General features: G+C 50.5%; 1 protein-coding gene across 1 annotated transcript in view; it reads left to right on the top strand.

The window, feature by feature from the left end:
* The window catches only part of LOC102455270 (uncharacterized), a 101,789-nt gene that overhangs the window by 28,825 nt on the left and 54,290 nt on the right, over window positions 1–18,674 (top strand). The window contains exons 15-20 of the mRNA XM_075914435.1: window positions 2,301–2,630; window positions 4,197–4,526; window positions 5,543–5,872; window positions 11,582–11,911; window positions 13,462–13,791; window positions 16,682–17,011. Of these exons, the coding sequence (XP_075770550.1) occupies window positions 2,301–2,630; window positions 4,197–4,526; window positions 5,543–5,872; window positions 11,582–11,911; window positions 13,462–13,791; window positions 16,682–17,011 (1,980 nt within the window). The remainder of the gene's footprint in view (window positions 1–2,300; window positions 2,631–4,196; window positions 4,527–5,542; window positions 5,873–11,581; window positions 11,912–13,461; window positions 13,792–16,681; window positions 17,012–18,674) is intronic.

The following is an 18,674-nucleotide window of genomic DNA, read 5'->3' as shown; positions in this document are numbered from 1 at the left end:
TGTCCCTAGCTCTGTTTGTCAGAGGCTGGAAACAGGTGATAGGGGAGGGATCACTTGGGCTATGTCTACACTGCAGCACTCTTTGGGGGTAGCGAAAGTTTCCTGAAATAGCTCTTTCTGGTCTTTTCAGCACACCCATTATTTCAAAATGAAACGGCGTCGCTATTCCGACACCCCTGTCAACCTCATTCCATGAGGAGTAAGGAACGTTTGCGAATAGCCGTTCATTGTGAAATAAGTGCTGTGCAGACAGCGCCAAATTTCAAATTAAGCTGGTTTGAAATAAAATTGAAAAAAGATACACCATTTGCCTGGCTCAAATAGCGTATCTTACTTTGAACTGCACGTGTAGTATAGATGCGCCTGTTCCATTAATTCTCTCCGGTGCACCCAGCATTAACCAATGTCGGCAGGCAGGATACTGGGCTCGACGGACCTTTGGTCTGACACAGTACCACTGTTCTCATGTTCTTATGATTATTATGACAGTCACTCAGAGGTGATTTGCTAGACACTTCGAACAGAGATGAATAGAGTATAGATAGGAGCCATTTGATTATACTGTTCTCCTCTAGCTCTATATGTGCAAACACACTTATACACTTACCTCCTCTACCAGTGGGTGTGTCTAAACAACAGGGCTAACCTCAAAAAAAGCTATGCTAATTGTGTAGCTTGGAATCAAACGGCTTATTTCCCATTTGGGAACGTCTACACAGCGCTTGTTGCGAAATAGAGCACTCTTCTTCCGACTTCCCTTCCTCCTCATGCAATGGGGTTTACAGAAGTCGGAGTAAGCAGCACAGCATTGTTTCGACATTATGTTGAATTAACCTCTTGTGTGCAGATGCTGTTATTTGGGAATAACGCTGCTGTGTGGACGTACCTAGTTTGTCCCAAGAGGTTAAATATGAGTCATTTATCCTGCGGAATATATAACTCGTTCCGGCCCTAGGTCGCTTTCAGCAAAACCACAGTGTGGAGCTGTGATTGCCCTTTCGCAGGCCTGCGGTGGATGAGAGGATTGAGTGGGGGGCGTTCTGCCCTCTCTGTCGTTCGTCATCCCCATACCTCAGTGTGCAGGAAGAGCTCAATGAGTGCACGCACGACACGTGTTTGCAGCTAGACCTGTTGCGAGAATCACAGGTCCGATTATGAATACCCAAGTGGGGAAGGATAGAACCAGGTGGACAGTTTTAATAAATAAAAAATATTTATTTATGACAGTGGTGAATTTATAGTATTTATTCTAAGTTTTTTAATAGACAGTGTTAATAATGAATTTACAGTATTTATTATATTTATTCTACGATTTCTAGTTAAACGTGTCAGAGATATAAGGATGGGAATGGCAAGGGGAATAGTCTCTATTCTTAAAATATCTAGCTACAGTAATTAAATAACAGTGATAACTACAAACTCTATGTACTACCCCAAAACAACTACAACACTAAGCTTATACAACAAGAAAAAATCAAATCATACATACCAACTTACACAGCACACGGAACATTTCACAGATATCAGTTTGGTTGCGAAGGCCTTGGTTACGCCCGAGAGTCGGGGGAGGTGGCTGGTCGGTTGATCAGGCCGGCAGCGCTTTGAAGTATACGAGAAGGCACATGCACGGTGGTACATGTTGTGAAGACCTCCTAGAGCGAACTGTGCGATGGGTATTTATCCCCAAATCTGCACATTGTTATCCCGTGCTTGCATATTACCATATATGGCCCAATGGTCACCAAGTGGGGGGCTCTGTGTCCCAAGGGTTGGGCCAAAGCTTTGCAGGTTTCATGCGACCAGGTAAGCCCTGCAGTTCTCACGGCAAGGTGACGGGTGGGAGAGTCTGAGGCTATATTCCCCTTTTCACACCTTCCCTTTTTCTAAAGGCAATGGTATGCAGAAAGGGTGCAGACGGTTTCTCTCAAGGAGTACGGCAGCCCACTATAGCAAGAGCGGCCTGGCCAAACTTTTTTTACTGGGGGGGGGGGGCAGTTTCTTTTCTCTAACGAGACCAACCCTGCGAGCGCTCATGAACACTTGAAACTTTAGGCCAGTGAGTCCAGAGAAAGACTCTGAAACCACTACTTGCTTAACTATGGAGCCTCAGCTAATTTACCACTCAGTCCCTAAGGCTGTAACAACGGAAGAGATGCCAGTGTGGGTTGCTCAGGTATCCCTTCTCCATCTCGCAACCGTGGTACAAGATCCATCGGAGGGAGGCACATCTTTCCCCAGTGTGAATTCAGATCTCATGCACAGGATCTCATGCAAGTGTCTCTTCCTTTGGATGTTCACAGACTCGGCCCCTCCAGGAGAGATTCCGCTCCGGCTGGCGAACGGCTCGAGTCGCTGCGCTGGGAGAGTCGAGGTGCTACACGGCCAGCAGTGGGGAACCGTGTGTGATGACAGCTGGGACTTATCCGACGCTGGAGTCGTGTGCAGGCAGCTGGGCTGTGGGACGGCGCTCTCAGCCCCAGGGGGGGCTCGGTTTGGACGAGGCTCTGAGAGTATCTGGCTGGATGACGTTAACTGCACGGGGACAGAAGATTCCCTCTCCGAATGCAAGTCTAGACCTTGGGGAGACCACAACTGTAACCATGGAGAAGATGCGAGTGCCGTGTGCTCAGGTAACCTCATCTATGTCACCTCCTAGAGGTTTCAACATCAAGCTGCAGGGGTGGGTTTTGGTTCTGTCACAGTTCAGGGCGGTCTCTCTAGTTGTCCCCATCCATGTCCTGCAGGGGGTCCCGAAGCAAGGTTTCCGGCTCCTGAGCCATCGCTGCTCCTTTGTGGAGATGCCTGTCTCTCTTCCTCCTGCCTGGGCAATTTTCATGTCACAAGTCCCCTCTCTCCCATGTACACCGTAATTTTCACCACCAAGGGAGACTGCCTCGTTAGGCTAGCCTCTGTCTCTACGGACACTGATTACAGCATCACTCCCAATGGTTAAGTTGGCAGCCAGCTCAGTTCTTTCTTAGCAAATGCCTTCATTATGAAGATGAGCGCTTTCCGGCTTGGGTCACTGTGGATGCTGTCATCGTAGAGTCTGTAGTGACCTCTGTGCCCCAGAATGGTGCAGGTACCCTGTCCTGGGAGGAGGCAGACACCTAGCGATAGACCTCTCTGCTCTGAGTCACTGTTGTCTCTAAGACGAGCTCTCAGGGCAGCCATCCAAGATTTTGAGTTTTGGAAGTGCAAAAAGTGAGTACAGAATTACCCTGTAGATTATAGTCGAGTGTTGAATATTCAAAAGGGATCCACGCAGGCCTGGAGATCTCATATCCATGGCTTAAAACATTCCCAGATAAAGTGTAAATTAGATATAGAGTAAAAAGGATCAGGTCTTTGTAGAGCTTTCCAGCAGCCACTCCACCATTCAGTCCTGGATTCTTCCAAAAAGCTCTTTCTCCCCAGCATCACCAGGAATTAGCTACACGGATTGGGGTGACGTAAGAGACAGCCATTCACAGATGATCTGCCATACACTTTAAAGAAAGATGAATTCGGTGTAGACGGGAGCCATTTGATTCTACAGTTCTCCTCTGACAATATGCATGGAAAGACACAAATACACCCACATTCCCTACTGTCTGTCCCTTAAGGTTGAATGTGGCTCATTAATCCTGCGGTATGTTTAAGCCAGTCTGGCCATGGGGCACAGTCTCCAAAACCTCCCTGTGGCACCGGCACTACCGTCATGCAGGCCGTGGGGAGGATGACTGAGTGTGGGAGGGGATGTCTTCCCCTCTCTGTTCTGGGTTAGCCCTGTGAGCCAGTGAGGATGACTGTCTGGAGTAGCGGGTGTGGACTGGAGCTGTGAAAGATGTTTTGCCATCTGAGTCATCCCAGACCCTGCTGGCTCACAACACTAGAATGGGGCTGTGTATGGGCAAAGACCCAGCTAGATGCATTTGGAGTCAGCATGACCCTGGAGATGATCATGATAATCACGGTTTCCAGGAACATGCTCTTAAACCAGCCCTTGTTCAAGAACATTGTCTCCCGTCATTTACCCTTGCGTCTCTAACCCTGTAATGATGGAGAAGATGCCAGTGTTGGTTCCTCAGATAACCCTAATCCACCTCACAACCAAGGCGGTGCAAGAACCATCAGAGGGAAGCACTTCTTTCCCCGGCTTTCATTTAGATCTGATGCACGGGAATCTGAGTGTCTCTTTCTTTGGCTGATCCTAGATTCAACCTCTCCAGGGGAGATTCCGCTCCGGCTGGCGAACGGCTCGAGTCGCTGCGCTGGGAGAGTCGAGGTGCTACACGACCAGCACTGGGGGACCGTGTGTGATGACAGCTGGGACTTATCTGATGCTGGAGTCGTGTGCAGGCAGCTGGGCTGTGGGACGGCGCTCTCAGCCCCAGGGGGGGCTCGGTTTGGACGAGGCTCTGAGCGTATCTGGCTGGATGAGGTTAACTGCAAGGGGACAGAAGTTTCCCTCTCCGAATGCACGGCCCGGCCCTGGGGAGACCACAACTGTAATCACGGAGAAGATGCGAGTGCCGTGTGCTCAGGTAATTCTCATCTGTGTCACCTCCTAGCTGGCGCAGCAGGGCTCTGTGGTGCAGGGATGAGTGTTGGTTCGGTCACAGTTCAGGGAAGTCTCATCAGTATTTCCCCTCGGCAACCAGCCACGGCCCCCAAAGGCAGGCTTCCGGTTCCTGAGCCATCGCCGCTCCTCTGTGGAGAGCCCTGTCTCTCCCTCCTGGTTTGCCTATTTTCATGTCAGAAGGCCCCTCTCTCCTATGTACACCATGATTTCCACCGCCACGAGAGACTGGCTCGTTAGACTAGCCTCCGTCTCTGCAGACACTGATTGCAGCATCACTCCTAATGGTTAAGTTGGCCGCCAGCTCATCTCTTTCTTAGCAAATGCCGTCATTATGAAGATGAGCGCTTTCCGGCTTGGGTTACTCTGGGTGCTGTGACAAAGTGAATTCAGGCTTGGGTTACTCTGGTTACTCGTAGAATCTGAAGCGACCTCTGTGCCCCAGAATGGTGCGGGTACCCTGTCTGGGAGAAGGCAGACATCCAGCGATAGACCTCTCTGCTCTGAGTCACTGGTGTCTCTGTGACCAGCTCCCAGGGCAGCCAACCGAGATGTTGAGCTTCGGAGGTGCAAAAAGTGGGTACAGAATTAGCCTCTAGATTACAGTCGAGTGTTGATCATTCATGAGGGATCCAAGCAGGCCTGGAGATCTCCTGTCCATGGATTAAAACCTTCCCAGATAAACCGTAAGTGAGATTGAAAGTAAATAGGATCAGGTGTTTGTAGAGCTTTCCAGCAGCCTCTCCATCATTCAGTCCTGGATTCTTCCAAAAAGCTCTTTCTCCCCAGCAAACGGCTCGAGTCGCTGCGCTAGGATAGTCGAGGTGCTACATGATGCCAGTATTGGTCCCTCAAGTAACCCTTATCCACCTCACAACCAAGGCAGTGTAAGAACCATCAGAGGGAAGCACTTCTTTCCCCGGCGTTCATTTAGATCTGATGCACGGGAATCTGAGTGTTTCTTCCTTCGGCTGTTCCTAGATTCAACCACTCCAGGGGAGATTCCTCTCCGGCTGGCAAACGGCTCGAGTCGCTGTGCTGGGAGAGTCGAGGTGCTACACGACCAGCAGTGGGGGACCGTGTGTGATGACAGCTGGGACTTAACCGATGCTGGAGTCGTGTGCAGGCAGCTGGGCTGTGGGACGGCGCTCTCAGCCCCAGGGGGGGCTCGGTATGGACGAGGCTCTGAGCGTATCTGGCTGGATGACGTTAACTGCAAGGGGACAGAAGCTGCCCTCTCCGAATGCAAGTCTAGACCTTGGGGAGACCATAACTGTAACCACGGAGAAGATGCGAGTGCCGTGTGCTCAGGTAATTCTCTTCTATGTCACCTCCTAGCTGGTGCCACAGGGCTCTGTGGTGCGGGGATGGGTGTTGGTTCTGTCACAGGTCAGGGCAGTCTCATCAGTGTTTCCCCTCAGCATCCAGCCAGGGCCCCCAAAGGCAGGCTTCCAGTTCTGGAGGCATCACCACTATTGGGTGGAAAGCCTCGTCCCTCTCTCTCCCGGCTGGGTTATTTACATGTGATACAAGTCTTTACGTATACCATGTTTTTCACCACCAGCCAGGCTGGCCTGCTGTCTCTGCAGTGACTGACCAGAGTATCATGCCCCCCCTGTCTGTTACTTTGGCACCCAGTTCTTTCTCAGCACGCACACTGACTCTTAAGGAGGGAGCATGACACACAGAACATTTTCAGAGTAATAGGAGAACCTGCCCACATGGTAAGAGGCTTAGCAGAGATCAATCCTCTGCAACATGGGCTCAGGCAGGAGCAGGCCTTCACCCTTCTGTGCTGTCACATTTATGACATGCTTAGGTCTGAACAGGAACGCCGCCCTATGGTACCTCAGGGGGCCAAGTGCTTCCAATCCTTCCCCCGGGACTGGGGCTTCTGCGCACCTGTGAATGGGCCAGACCGTTAGGTGGATGAGGCCCTGAGACACTTGCCACACAAAGGTATTTATTTCAAAGTTCCTTCTTGGTCATTTGGTCCCCTAAAGACTCCAGCTGGAACCTTTGAAGAGACCGAGAACAGGTAATGAGCCAGAGAACGGGAGCAGCACTTCAGGTCTGGGTGACTCTGAACATGGAGCAACCAGCTCAGACTCTGTAGTGCCCTTCCTTCTCCAGAACAGCACTGGAAGAAAGGGGACATCCATTAATAGACCTCTCTCTTCTGGGTCACCAGCATGTCTGTGACTGAGATTTCTCAATTAGGGTCCCACTGCAAAGGACGGGAGAGCCACTCTCGAAATATGGTGCCTGTTGCAATATTAAGATTTACCAGACCAGCATCTAAGACACTTTAGTGCTAACCCAGAAGCCAACGACATAGTTCCTTTCAAGCAAACTGGCCTTAGGTGTCCCACCCACGTACCCAAGTCAGATAGTTTTCCCACTACCAAATGGTCAGAGAGGTTACTGTAAAGATCAATCAATATTTCAGATCTCACCCCCACCTATGTGCTGATAGCCAAGTCTTAGTAACTAACCTAACATTTATTTTTAAAAAGAGGAGGGATTAGTGGTTAAAAGAGATCAGCATCGACATAGACATAAATACAGTGCCGAGATCTGACTGAGAGTAGAGATGGTGACCTTTGGAGATGAATGTTTTCATGCCCAGGAATGTTTTTTCAGTTTTTTCAGCACACCCAGTTTTTTGAAATGTAACGGCCTCACTATTCCGATATCCCAGTCAACCTCATTCCACGAGGAATAAGGGATGTTTGCGAATAGCCGTGCATTTTGAAAAAAGTGCTTTGCAGACAGTGCCAAATTTCAAATTAAGCTGTTTTGAAATAAAATTGAAAAAAGATACACCATTTGCTTGGCTCATATTGCATATCTTACTTCGAGCTACACGTGTAGTGTAGATGCGCCTGTTCCATTAATTCTCTCCGGTGCACCCAGCATTAACCAATGTCGGCAGGCAGGATACTGGGCTTGATGGACCTTTGGTCTGACACAGTAGAGCTGTTCTCATGTTCTTATGATTAGCATGACAGTCACTCAGAGATGATTTGTAGACACTTCAAACAGAGATGAATAGAGTATAGATAGGAGCCATTTGATTATACTGTTCTCCTCTAGCTCTATATGTGCAAACACACTAATACACTTACCTCCTCTACCAGTGGGTGTGTCTACACAGCAGGGCTAACCTCAAAAAATACTATGCTAATTGCATAGCTTAGAATCAAACAGCTTATTTCCAATTTGGGAACGTTTACACAGAGCTTGTTGGGAAATAGAGCATTCTTCCTCTGACTTCCCTTCCTCCTTGTATCATGGGGTTTACAGAAGTCGGAGTAAGCAGCACAGCATTGTTTCGACATTATGTTGAATTAACCTCTTGTGTGTAGACGCTGTTATTTAGGAATAATGCCGCTGTTTAACCCAGTATGTCCCAAGAGGTTAAATATGAGTCATTTATCCTGTGGAATGTATAACTCATTCTGGCCCTAGGTCGCTGTCAGCAAAACCACCGTGTGGAGCTGTGATTGCCCTTTCGCAGGCCTGCGGTGGATGAGAGGACTGAGTGGGGGGTGTTCTTACTCTGAAACCGCTACTTGCTTAAAGATGGAGCCTCAGCTAATTTACCACTGCAGGGGCTTGGTTTGGACGAGGCTCTGAGCGTATCTGGCTGGATGACGTTAACTCTAAACAGAGTTAGGGACACCATTCCTGCCCCTCCTTTGCTGGCTAAGCCTTGTAGCTAATTCCCAGTGATGCTTGGGAGATAGGGCGATTGGAATTCTCCTTCACTCCCGCTTGCTCCCTCTCACTGAATGAGATAACTTGGCTGCCAGAAAACTCTACAAAGAACCCTGAGACCTGATCCACTTTATATCAGAGGTAAACAGCCAGCATTTCAGGCAACAGTGCTTCCCAGAGGGAACAGCCAGCATTTCAGCATTACAGACTCACAGACATTGGGCTACTATAAATATGATAGTCCCAGCCCATAATGTTACAAAGCCTCCCACAGTGTTGCAAAGCCTCCCTCAATGTTCCAATGTAAGGGTGTGTCTAGACTACAGAGTTTTGTCGACAAAAGTGGACTTTTGTCAACAAAACTATACCTGCGTCTACACTACCGCTGAGTTCTGTCGACATAACGTCAACAGAACTCATCGGTTTTGTTGACGTTGGTAAACCTCATTTTACGAGGCATAACGCCTTCTGTCGACAGAGTTTCTGTCGACAGAAGGTGTTATTGCATGTAAACTGTCCTTTGCGTCTACACTACCATGTCGACAAAGCAGCTTGCTTTGTCGATAGAACTGAATGTAGTGTAGATGCTCTTTGTCGACAGAAGTTTTGTCGACAGTATCTGTCGACAAAACTTCTGTCGACAAAAGCCTGTAGTCTAGACGTACCCTAAATGTTCCTTAGACACGGTGCTATAAGTAAATATCTCCAACATACCGTGTTGCAAATCCTCCATATGGCTGGAGCCACGAACTTTCATCCTTGTCTCAAGACTCTACGGCAGAGGGAATCTTATACCAATTACTACACCCGTTCATGGGCTGAGGCAGGGACCCTAAACCTCCCTAATTCTCAGGACTCTACAGCTGAGGGTATAGATACCTAAAAACAATTCACCATTTTCTCCTAGCACCCTCACCTAGTGAGGGGAAAGCAAAGACTCTAATCCTTCTTCCTAACCCAGGGAGTCTACAGCTGAGGGTGTGCACACCTTAATCATCGATCAATTTCCAATACTTCTCAATACTTCTTCTTTCATTACCATGTAAACCTTCCCCCTTTCGCAATTCTGCAACAAAATGTTGTGCTTAAAAGAGGCACAGCCAGCTCTTTCTTAGCAAATGCCTTAATTATGAAGACGAACGCTTCAGGTTTGGGTCACTCTGGGTGCTGTCATCGTAGAGTCTGTAGTGACCTTTGCACCCCAGAATGGTGCTGGTACTGGGAGGAGGCAGACATCCAGCGATACACCTCTCCGCTCTGAGTGCAGGTCCCAGCATGCAATGGGAGTGTGTTGGGAGCCCAAATACAGGTCCCAGTGCACAAATGGAGCAAAGAACGTGCCTGAGGTTAGGACCCAGAAGGCCACAGCAGTGAGGCAGCTGCCCGAGTGCAGAACCCAGCATACAAAAGGCACTAGAGTCTCTGGGAACACAGGGCTGAGTGCTCAGGTACGGCATGAGACCTCAGGAGTCATTCAGTCCAACCCCTGGCCCAACGCAGGACCAATCCAATTAAATCAACCCAGCGAGGGCTTTGTCAAGCCGAGATGTAAAAACCTCCAGGGATGGAGATTCCACCACCTCCCTAGGGAACCCATCCCTGTGCTTCACTACCCTCTAGGCAGGCGCTGCAGTCTCTGGGAACACAGGGCTGAGTGCTCAGGCGCAGCCTTGATGGGTGATCACTGCACAGTCTGCCTGGGAAGGAAAGAGGGGACCTGGCAGGCCCAGAGGATGGGACAAGCGGGGCCTGGGATTGACACCCTGTGGAGTACTATGGGGCAGGGTTATGGAGGAAAAACGCCCTCATATGGCAGGATCAGCTTCCAACACACCATCTGCTACTGACACACCCCAGTGGGACAGGGATTCAGGACTCCTGGGTTACATCCCAAGCCCTGGGAGGGGAGTGGGACCTAGTAGCTAAAGCAGGAATCCCATAGCTGGGATCAGGTGCTGCCTCTCTGGTCACCATGGGACTCTGTTCCAAGGCACCAGCCAAGACCAGCCAGCAAGTCCCTTAGGATCTCAGTTTGGCTTCTGAGACACTCTGAGTTTGGGTGCCCCACACAGCCCATGGGGAAGACCCCACCGGGGCCCTTGTGACTGACCCTCTGGCAGGGACATCCTGTAGCTCCACATGGGGAAAGGGTTTGATCCCTGGGCAATGTCTGGGTCATGGTGGGCACCCGTCCTCTGAGAGCACACAGGCTGCTGGAACTGGGGCAGGAATGGGGGGCAGGGATGACTGTTACTGCCAAAGCTCCTCTGGGACCCAGGGCTCAGCTCTCCACACCTGCTCTGACACTGAGACAGCAGGGATGGACAGGGCCTGTGACGGACACAGCACGGGGGGAGGAGGGGCCATGGGAAAGCTGGCTCCCAGACAGCAGCAGTTCAATGTGGCATTGGTAGGAAAAGCAATAGAGCCCTAGACAGCCAGTGTGGGGCTCCGGGCTGTGTGTGTATGAAGCAGGCTGCGTGGGGCAGGCTTTCCAGGGCTCCCAAACTTCCATGACCAGAGGCTGTTTGCGGCAATCGTGTCCTGGGGACCAGACCCTTGGGGACCCTTATCAAGAGCTCGGTTCTTACCCCGTCAATCAGGCAATTTCCCTTCACTCGCTTACACTTTAACCACAGAGGCGATGCTGGCGTGGGGCGCTCTGGTAACCCTGCCCTGGCTGTCGCCTTTGTCTCCATCACGGCAAGAGGCAACATTCCATACATCACTTCTCTTGCCAAAATGGGCTCTTCTCCCATTGCTTCTGCCAGCCAACCAAGCTGGCCCAAGTAAGTGGAGTGAATGCTCACTTCTGCTAGAGAAACAGGGACGACTGAGACAGGGCTTGCCAAGGGGGTTGTTGCAGTGAAAACGGGATATATGCTCAAGTATCCCACTCAGGCATTTGCAGATTCAGCAGTTACTGCCTCTATTCTGTGCCAATTGGTTATTGGATGGAAGATGGAGCCTGACAGAAAGAGGGTTCCCCACTAGGTGTATTTGGACACAGATTGACCCTGTAGATGCTCACGAAGACTAGAAACTTTGGCCTAATATGTCCAGAGACAGGCTCTTAAACCTGTCTTTGCTTAAAAATGGAGAGTCACCGAATTTGCCCTTGAACCTCCAGCACTATAACCCTGGAGAAGATGGCAGCCTGGGCTCCTCAGGTAACCCTTATCTATCTCACAAGTGAAAGGGTACAAGATCCATGTGAGGGAGGACCCGCGTTCGCCAGCAGTCTTTGTGATTTGAAGCAGTGAATTCACTTGGAGTGTTTCTTCCTTTGGGGGTTTCTAGATTCAGCCCCTCCAGGGGAGATTCCACTCCGGCTGGTGAATAGCTCAAGTCGCTGCGCTGGGAGAGTTGAGGTACTGCACAACCAGAAGTGGGGGACGGTGTGTCACGACAGCTGGGACTTAACTGATGCTGGAGTCGTGTGCAGGCAGCTGGGCTGTGGGACAGCATTATCAGCTCCAAAGGGGGCTTGGTTTGGACAAGGCTCTGAGCGTATCTGGCTGGATGACGTCAGCTGTAGAGGGACAGAAGATGCCCTCTCTGAATGCAACTCTAGACCTTGGGGAGAACATAACTGCAACCATACAAACGATGCGAGTGCCGTGTGCTCAGGTAACCAAATCTTTGTCACCTTCTAGAGGGCACAATACTATGCTGCAGGGATGGGTCTTGTTTCTGTCACAGTTCAGGGCACTCTCACCAGTACTCCCCGTCCATATCCAGGAAGGGCCCCAAAAGCAGGCTTCCGGCTCCTGAGCCATCAGCACACATTTGTGGAGAGCCCTGCTTTCTCCCTCCTGGCTGTGCTATTTCCATGTCAAAAGACCCGTCTCCACCATGTACACCATGATATTCACCACCAAGAGACACTGGCTAAAAAGGCTGGCCTAGTTCTCTGCAGACACTGATTACATATCACTGCCAAAAGTTAAGCTGTCACCGAGTTCAGCTCTTTCTTAGCAAATGACATAATAACTAAGATAAGCACTTCAGGTCTGAGTCACGCTGCGTGCTGTCATCGTAGAATCTGTAGCGACCACTGCATCCCAGAATAGTGCTTGTATCCTGTCCTGGGAGGAGGCAGACATCCAGCAATAAACCTCGCTGCTCTGAGTCACTGGTGTCTCTGTGACCAGCTCCCAGGAGAGCCATTCGAGATGTTGAGCTTTGGAGGTGCAAAAAGTGTGTACAGAATTAACCTATAGATTATAGTCGAGTGTTGATCATTCAGGAGGGATCCAAGCAGGCCTAGAGATCTCATAGCCATGGCTTAAAACATTCCCAGATAAAGCGTAAGACAGATAAAAAAAGGAAAAAGGATCAGGTCTTTGTGGAGTTTTCCAGCAACCTCTCCACCATTCAGTCCTGGATTTTTCCAAAAAGCTCTTTCTCCCCAGCTTCACCAGGAATTATCTACACCGATTAGAGTGACATGAGAGCCAGACATTCACAGAAGATTTGCCATACACTTTACACAAAGATGAATTCAGTGTAGACAGGAGCCATTTGATTCTACAGTTTTCCTCTGACAATATGCATGGAAAGACACAAATACACCCACATTCCCTACTGTCTGTCCCTTAAGGTTGAATGTGGCTCATTTATCCTGTGGTATGTTTAACCCAGTCTGGCCATTGGTCACAGCCTCCAAAACCTCCCTGTGGCACCGGCACTACTGTCATGCAGGCTTTGGGGAGGATGACTGAGCGTGGGAGGGGATGTCTTCCCCTTTTTGTTCTGGGTGAGCCCTGCGATCCAGTGAGGATGACTGTCTGGAGTAGCGGGTGTGGACTGGAGCTGGGAAAGGTGTTTTGCCATCTGAGTCATCCCAGACTCTGCTGACTCAAAACACTAGAATGGGGCTGTGTATGGGCAAGGACCCCACTAGATGCATTTGGAGTCAGAATGACCTTGTAGATGCTCATGATGATCAAGATTTCCAGGAACATGCTCTTAAACCAGTCCTTGTTCCAGAACATTGTCTCCCTTCATTTACCCTTGCGTCTCCAACCCAGTAACGATGGAGAAGATGCCAGTGTTGGTTTAGCCACCTCACAAACAATGTGGTGCAAGATCCATCAGAGGGAAGCATGCCTTTCCCCAGCGTTCTTTCAGATCTGATGTACCGGAATCTGAGTGTCTCTTCCTTTGCGTGTTCATAGATGCAACTCCTCCAGGGGAGATTCCACTCCGACTGGTAAACGGCTCGAGTCGCTGCTCTGGGAGAGTTGAGGTGCTACACAACTTGCAGTGGGGAACAGTCTGTGATGACAGCTGGGACTTAACTGATGCTGGAGTCGTGTGCAGGCAGCTGGGCTGTGGGACGGCGCTCTCAGCCAGTGGAGGAGCTCAATTTGGACAAGGCTCTGAGCGTATCTGGCTGGATGACGTTAGCTGCAGGGGGACAGAAGCTTCCCTCTCCGAATGCAAGTCTAGACTTTGGGGAGACCATAACTGTAATCATACGGAAGATGCAAGCGCTGTGTGCTCAGGTAAATCTCATCAATGTCACCTCCTACAGGGCACAAAATTATGCTGCAGGGATGGGTGTTGGTTCTGTCACAGTTCAGGATGGTCTTTCACAGTTCAGGGGCCCCCTAGGCAGGCTTCCCACTCCTGAGCCATTGCTGATAATTTGTGGAGAGCCCTGTCTCTCTCCCTCCTGGTGGGCTATTTTCATGTCACAAGGCAGCCTTTCACCCATGTACACCGTGATATTCACCACCAAGAGACACTGGCTTGTTAGGCTAGCCTCTGTCTCTTCAGACACTTATTACAGCATCACTGCCAATGGTTAAGTTGGCAGCCAGCTCAGCTCTTTCTTAGCAAATGCCGTCATTATGAAGATGAGCGCTTCAGGCTTGGGTCACTCTGGGTGCTGTCATCGTACGGTATGTCTACACTACCCCACTAGTTCGAACTAGCGGGGGTAATGTAGTCATCTGCAGTTGCAAATGAAGCCCGAGATTTGAATTTCCCGGGCTTCATTTGCATGAAGCCGGCCGGCGCCATTTTTAAATGCCGGCTAGTTCGGACCACGTGTCGCGCGGCTACACGCGGCACAGAGTAGCTAGTTCATATTAGGCTTCCTAATCCGAACTAGCTACTCCGTGCCGCATGTAGCCGTGCGGCACGGGGTCCGAACTAGTCGGCATTTAAAAATGGCGCCGGCTGGCTTCATGCAAATGAAGCCCGGGAAATTCAAATCCCGGGCTTCATTTGCAACTGTGGATGACTACATTACCCCCGCTAGTTCGAACTAGTGGGGTAGTGTAGACATACCCATAGAGCCTGTAGTGGCCTCTGCGCCCCAGAAAGGTGATGGGACCCTGTCTTGCGAGGAGGCAGACATCCAGCAATAAGCCTCTCTGCTCTGAGTCACTGGTGTCTCCGTGATGAGCTCTCAGGGCAACCAACCGAGATGTTGAGCTTCGAAGGTGCAAAAATAAGGTGCGGAGTTAGCTTATAGATCATAGTCGAGTGTTCATTTGAGATGGATCCAAGCAGGCCTGGAGATCTCATATCCATGGCTTAAAACCTTCCCAGATAAAGAGTTAGTCAGATAAAAAATTAAAAAGGATCAGGTCTTTGTAGAGCTTTACAGCAGCCTCTCCACCATTCAGTCCTGGATTCTTCCAAAAAGCTCTTTCTCCCCAGCATCACCAGGAATTAGCTACATGGATTCGGGTGACATGAGAGCCAGCCATTCACAAAGATGAATACAGTGTAGATTGGGGCCATTTGATTATACAGTTCTCCTCCAACAATGTGTGAGCAAAGACTCAAATATACCCACATTCTCTACCAGTCTGTCCCTTAAAGTTGAATGTGGGTCATTTATCCTGAGGAATATTTAACCTAGTCTGGCCATAGATCACAATCTCCAGAACCACCCTGTGACACTGCACTACCCTCATGCAGGCCTAGGGAAAGATAACTGAGTGTGGGAGGGGACGTCTTCCCTCTCTGTTGTGGGTGAGCCCTGTGATCCAGTGAGAATGACCATATGGAGAAGCGGGTGTGGACTGGAGCTGGGAAAAGTGTTTTGTCATCTGAGTCATCCCAGAGCCTTCCGGCTCATAACTTTAGAATGGGGCTGTGTATGGGCAAAGATCCCACTGGATGAATTTGGAGATCAGTGTTTCTTAAACTTTTTAAGACTGAGGAACACCAAACAATTTTTTTATGGGGAACACCAAAGATAATAGTAAATAAATGGTCAATAAGGTCATGTATTTGGCCAGGAGGGAGGGTAGAGGGGCTGACTGTCTGGCTAGGAGCGGGTATTGGGGCAGCGGGTCTGGCCACGAGGGAGGGTGCAGGGGGGTACTTGGAGCAGGGTGTCAGAACAAGTTGGAAATGTGGGGTCTTGGCAGGGGGAGGGGAGTGAGGGGGGTTTGGGTGTGGGGTCTGGCCATGAGAGGGAATGCTTACCTGGCTTGGCACCCTGCTGCAGTAGGGAAAGCCTCTAGGGAGCATGCTTTTGTTCCAGCGGGGGGTAGGGGATGGAGAACTCAGTTCTCTGCCCTTCCCCCCACCCTCCGCCCATGCAGCGGGGAACCCAGTGCAGCTGCAGCCCCAGGCCAGGCTTTCTGCTGGCACGGCGTGGCAGGGGGAAGAAACTTCGACTGTCCCTGCCAGATTAAACTCTGCCACATCCACTGCAAACTGGGGAGGGGCACAGGGGAGAGACAGCAGCAGCGCATGGGGAGCAGCAGATGCTAAATATCTGCCGGGAGGGTGGTAGCAGAGCGTGAGTGCACCTAAGGTGCAGGGGCGGGGGACAGCAGAGCCTGAGTCGGGGTCATCACAGTCGGCAGTTTCTAAATGCTGATGTCCAGGAGAGGCTCCTGAGCTCCGGTCACCCCTCCCCCTCCGAGCAGAAGCGGCCGCTGTAAACGCTGCTGCCTGCACACGTGGAGGAGGACGAGGCTGCAGGGCACCATAAGCCCCATGGGACAGGGGCCGTCCTGCGGTCTGGAGGTTGAGCGGGAAGCAGCCGCAGCAGGAGCTCTGCAGGGGGTGGGCGAGCAGAATATTTCTGTTCTTTCCACGGCACACTGCTGACTGCCTCGCTGCACACTGGTGTGCCATGGAACATTGTTTAAGAAATGCTGCTGCAGATGCTCATGCTGATCAAGATTTCCAGGAACACTCTCTTTAACCAGTCCTTGTTCAAGAACATTGTCTCCCCTCCTTTCACCTTGCGTCTCTAACCCTGTAACGATGGAGAAGGTGCCAGTGTTGGTCCCTCAAGTAACCCTTATCCACCTCACAATCAAGGCGGTGCAAGAACCATCAGAGGGAAGCACTTATTTCCCCAGCGTTCTTCCAGATCTGATGCACAGGAATCTGAGTGTCTCTTTCTTTGGCTATTCCTAGATTCAACCTCTCCAGGGGAGATTCCGCTCCGGCTGGCGAACAGCTCGAGTCGCTGTGCTGGGAGAGTCGAGGTGCTACACAACCAGCAGTGGGGGACCGTGTGCGATGACGACTGGGACTTAACTGATGCTGGAGTCGTGTGCAGGCAGCTGGGCTGTGGGACGGCGCTCTCAGCCCCAGGCGCGGCTCAGTTTGGACGAGGCACTGAGCATATCTGGCTGGATAACGTTAACTGCAAGGGGACAGAAGCTGCCCTCTCCGAATGCACGGCACGGTCCTGGGGAGACCACAACTGTAACCACGGAGAAGATGCAAGTGCCGTGTGCGCAGGTAACCTCATCTATGTCACCTCCTACAGGGCACAACATTATGCTGCAGGGGATGGACGTTGGTTCTGTCACAGTTCAGGGTGGTCTCTCCAGTAGTCCCCATCTGTGTCCAGCAGGGGCCACCTAGGCAGGCTTCTGGCTCCTGAGCAATTGCTGCTCCTTTGTGGAGATGCCTGTATCTCTCCCTCCTGGCTGGGCTATTTTCATGTCACAAGGCCTCTCTCCCCCATGTACACCATGATTTCCACCACCAAAGGAGACTGGTTCGTTAGGCTAGCCTCCGTCTCTGCAGACACTGATTGCAGAATCACTGCCAATGGTTAAGTTGGCAGCCAGCTCAGCTCTTTCTTAGCAAATGCCTTCATTATGAAGATGAGCGCTTCAGGCTTGGGTCACTCTGGGTGCTGTCATCATAGACTCTGTAGCGACCTCTGCTCCCCAGAAAGGTGATGGGACCCTGTCCTGGGAGGAGGCAGACATCCAGCAACAAACCTTTCTGCTCTGAGTCACTGGTGTCTCTGTGATGAGCTCTCAGGGCAACCAACCGAGATGTTGAGCTTCGGAGGTGCAAAAAGAAGGTACAGAATTAGCTTATAGATCATAGTCGAGTGTTCATTCGAGATGGATCCAAACAGGCCTGGAGATCTCATATCCATGGCTTAAAACCTTCCCAGATAAAGAGTTAGTCAGATAAAAAAGTAAAAAGGATCAGGTCTTTGTAGAGCTTTACAGCAGCCTCTCCACCATTCAGTCCTGGATTCTTCCAAAAAGCTCTTTCTCCCCAGCATCACCAGGAATTAGCTACACGGATTCGGGTGACATGAGAGCCAGCCATTCACAAAGATGAATACAGTGTAGATTGGGGCCATTTGATTATACAGTTCTCCTCTAACAATGCGTGTGCAAAGACTCAAATATACCCACATTCTCTACCAGTCTGTCCCTTAAGGTTGAATGTTGGTCATTTATCCTGAGGAATATTTAACCCAGTCTGGCCATAGCTCACAGTCTCCAAAACCACCCTGTGACACTGGCACTACCCTCATGCAGGCCGTGGGGAGGATGACTGATTGTGGGAGGGGACGTCTTCCCCTCTCTGTTGTGGGTGAGCCCTGTGATTCAGTGAGGATGACCATATGGAGAAGCGGGTGTGGACTGGAGCTGGGAAAGCTGTTTTGCCATCTGAGTCATCCCAGAGCCTTCTGGCTCATAACTCTAGAATGGGGCTGTGTATGGGCAAAGATCCCACTAGACGCATTTGGAGATCATAGACTCATAGACCTTAAGGTCAGAAGGGACCACTATGATCATCTAGTCTGACCCCCCTGCACAATGCAGGCCACAGAATTTCACCACCCATTCCCAGAATAATCCTCTCACCTATATCTCAGATATTGAAGTCCTCAAACGATGGTTAAAAGACCCCAAGATACAGAGAATCCTCGAGAAAGTGATCCGTGCCCCGTGCTACAGAGGAAAGCGAAAATCCTCCAGGGCCTCTGCCAATCTGCCCTGGAGAAAAATTCCTTCCCGATCCTAAATATGGTGATCAGCTGAACCCTGAGCATGTGGGCAAGACTCACCAGCCAGACACACGGGAAAAAGTTCTTTCTAGTAACTCCTATGATCCCTCCATTGACCTATTTACCACTGATAGTGAAAGG

Source organism: Pelodiscus sinensis, chromosome 33 (assembly GCF_049634645.1).
Source record: "Pelodiscus sinensis isolate JC-2024 chromosome 33, ASM4963464v1, whole genome shotgun sequence".
NCBI classification, from domain to species: Eukaryota; Metazoa; Chordata; order Testudines; family Trionychidae; genus Pelodiscus; species Pelodiscus sinensis.
The sequence above is the reverse complement of the archived record's forward strand: the minus strand, read 5'-3'. Positions and strand labels throughout refer to the sequence as shown.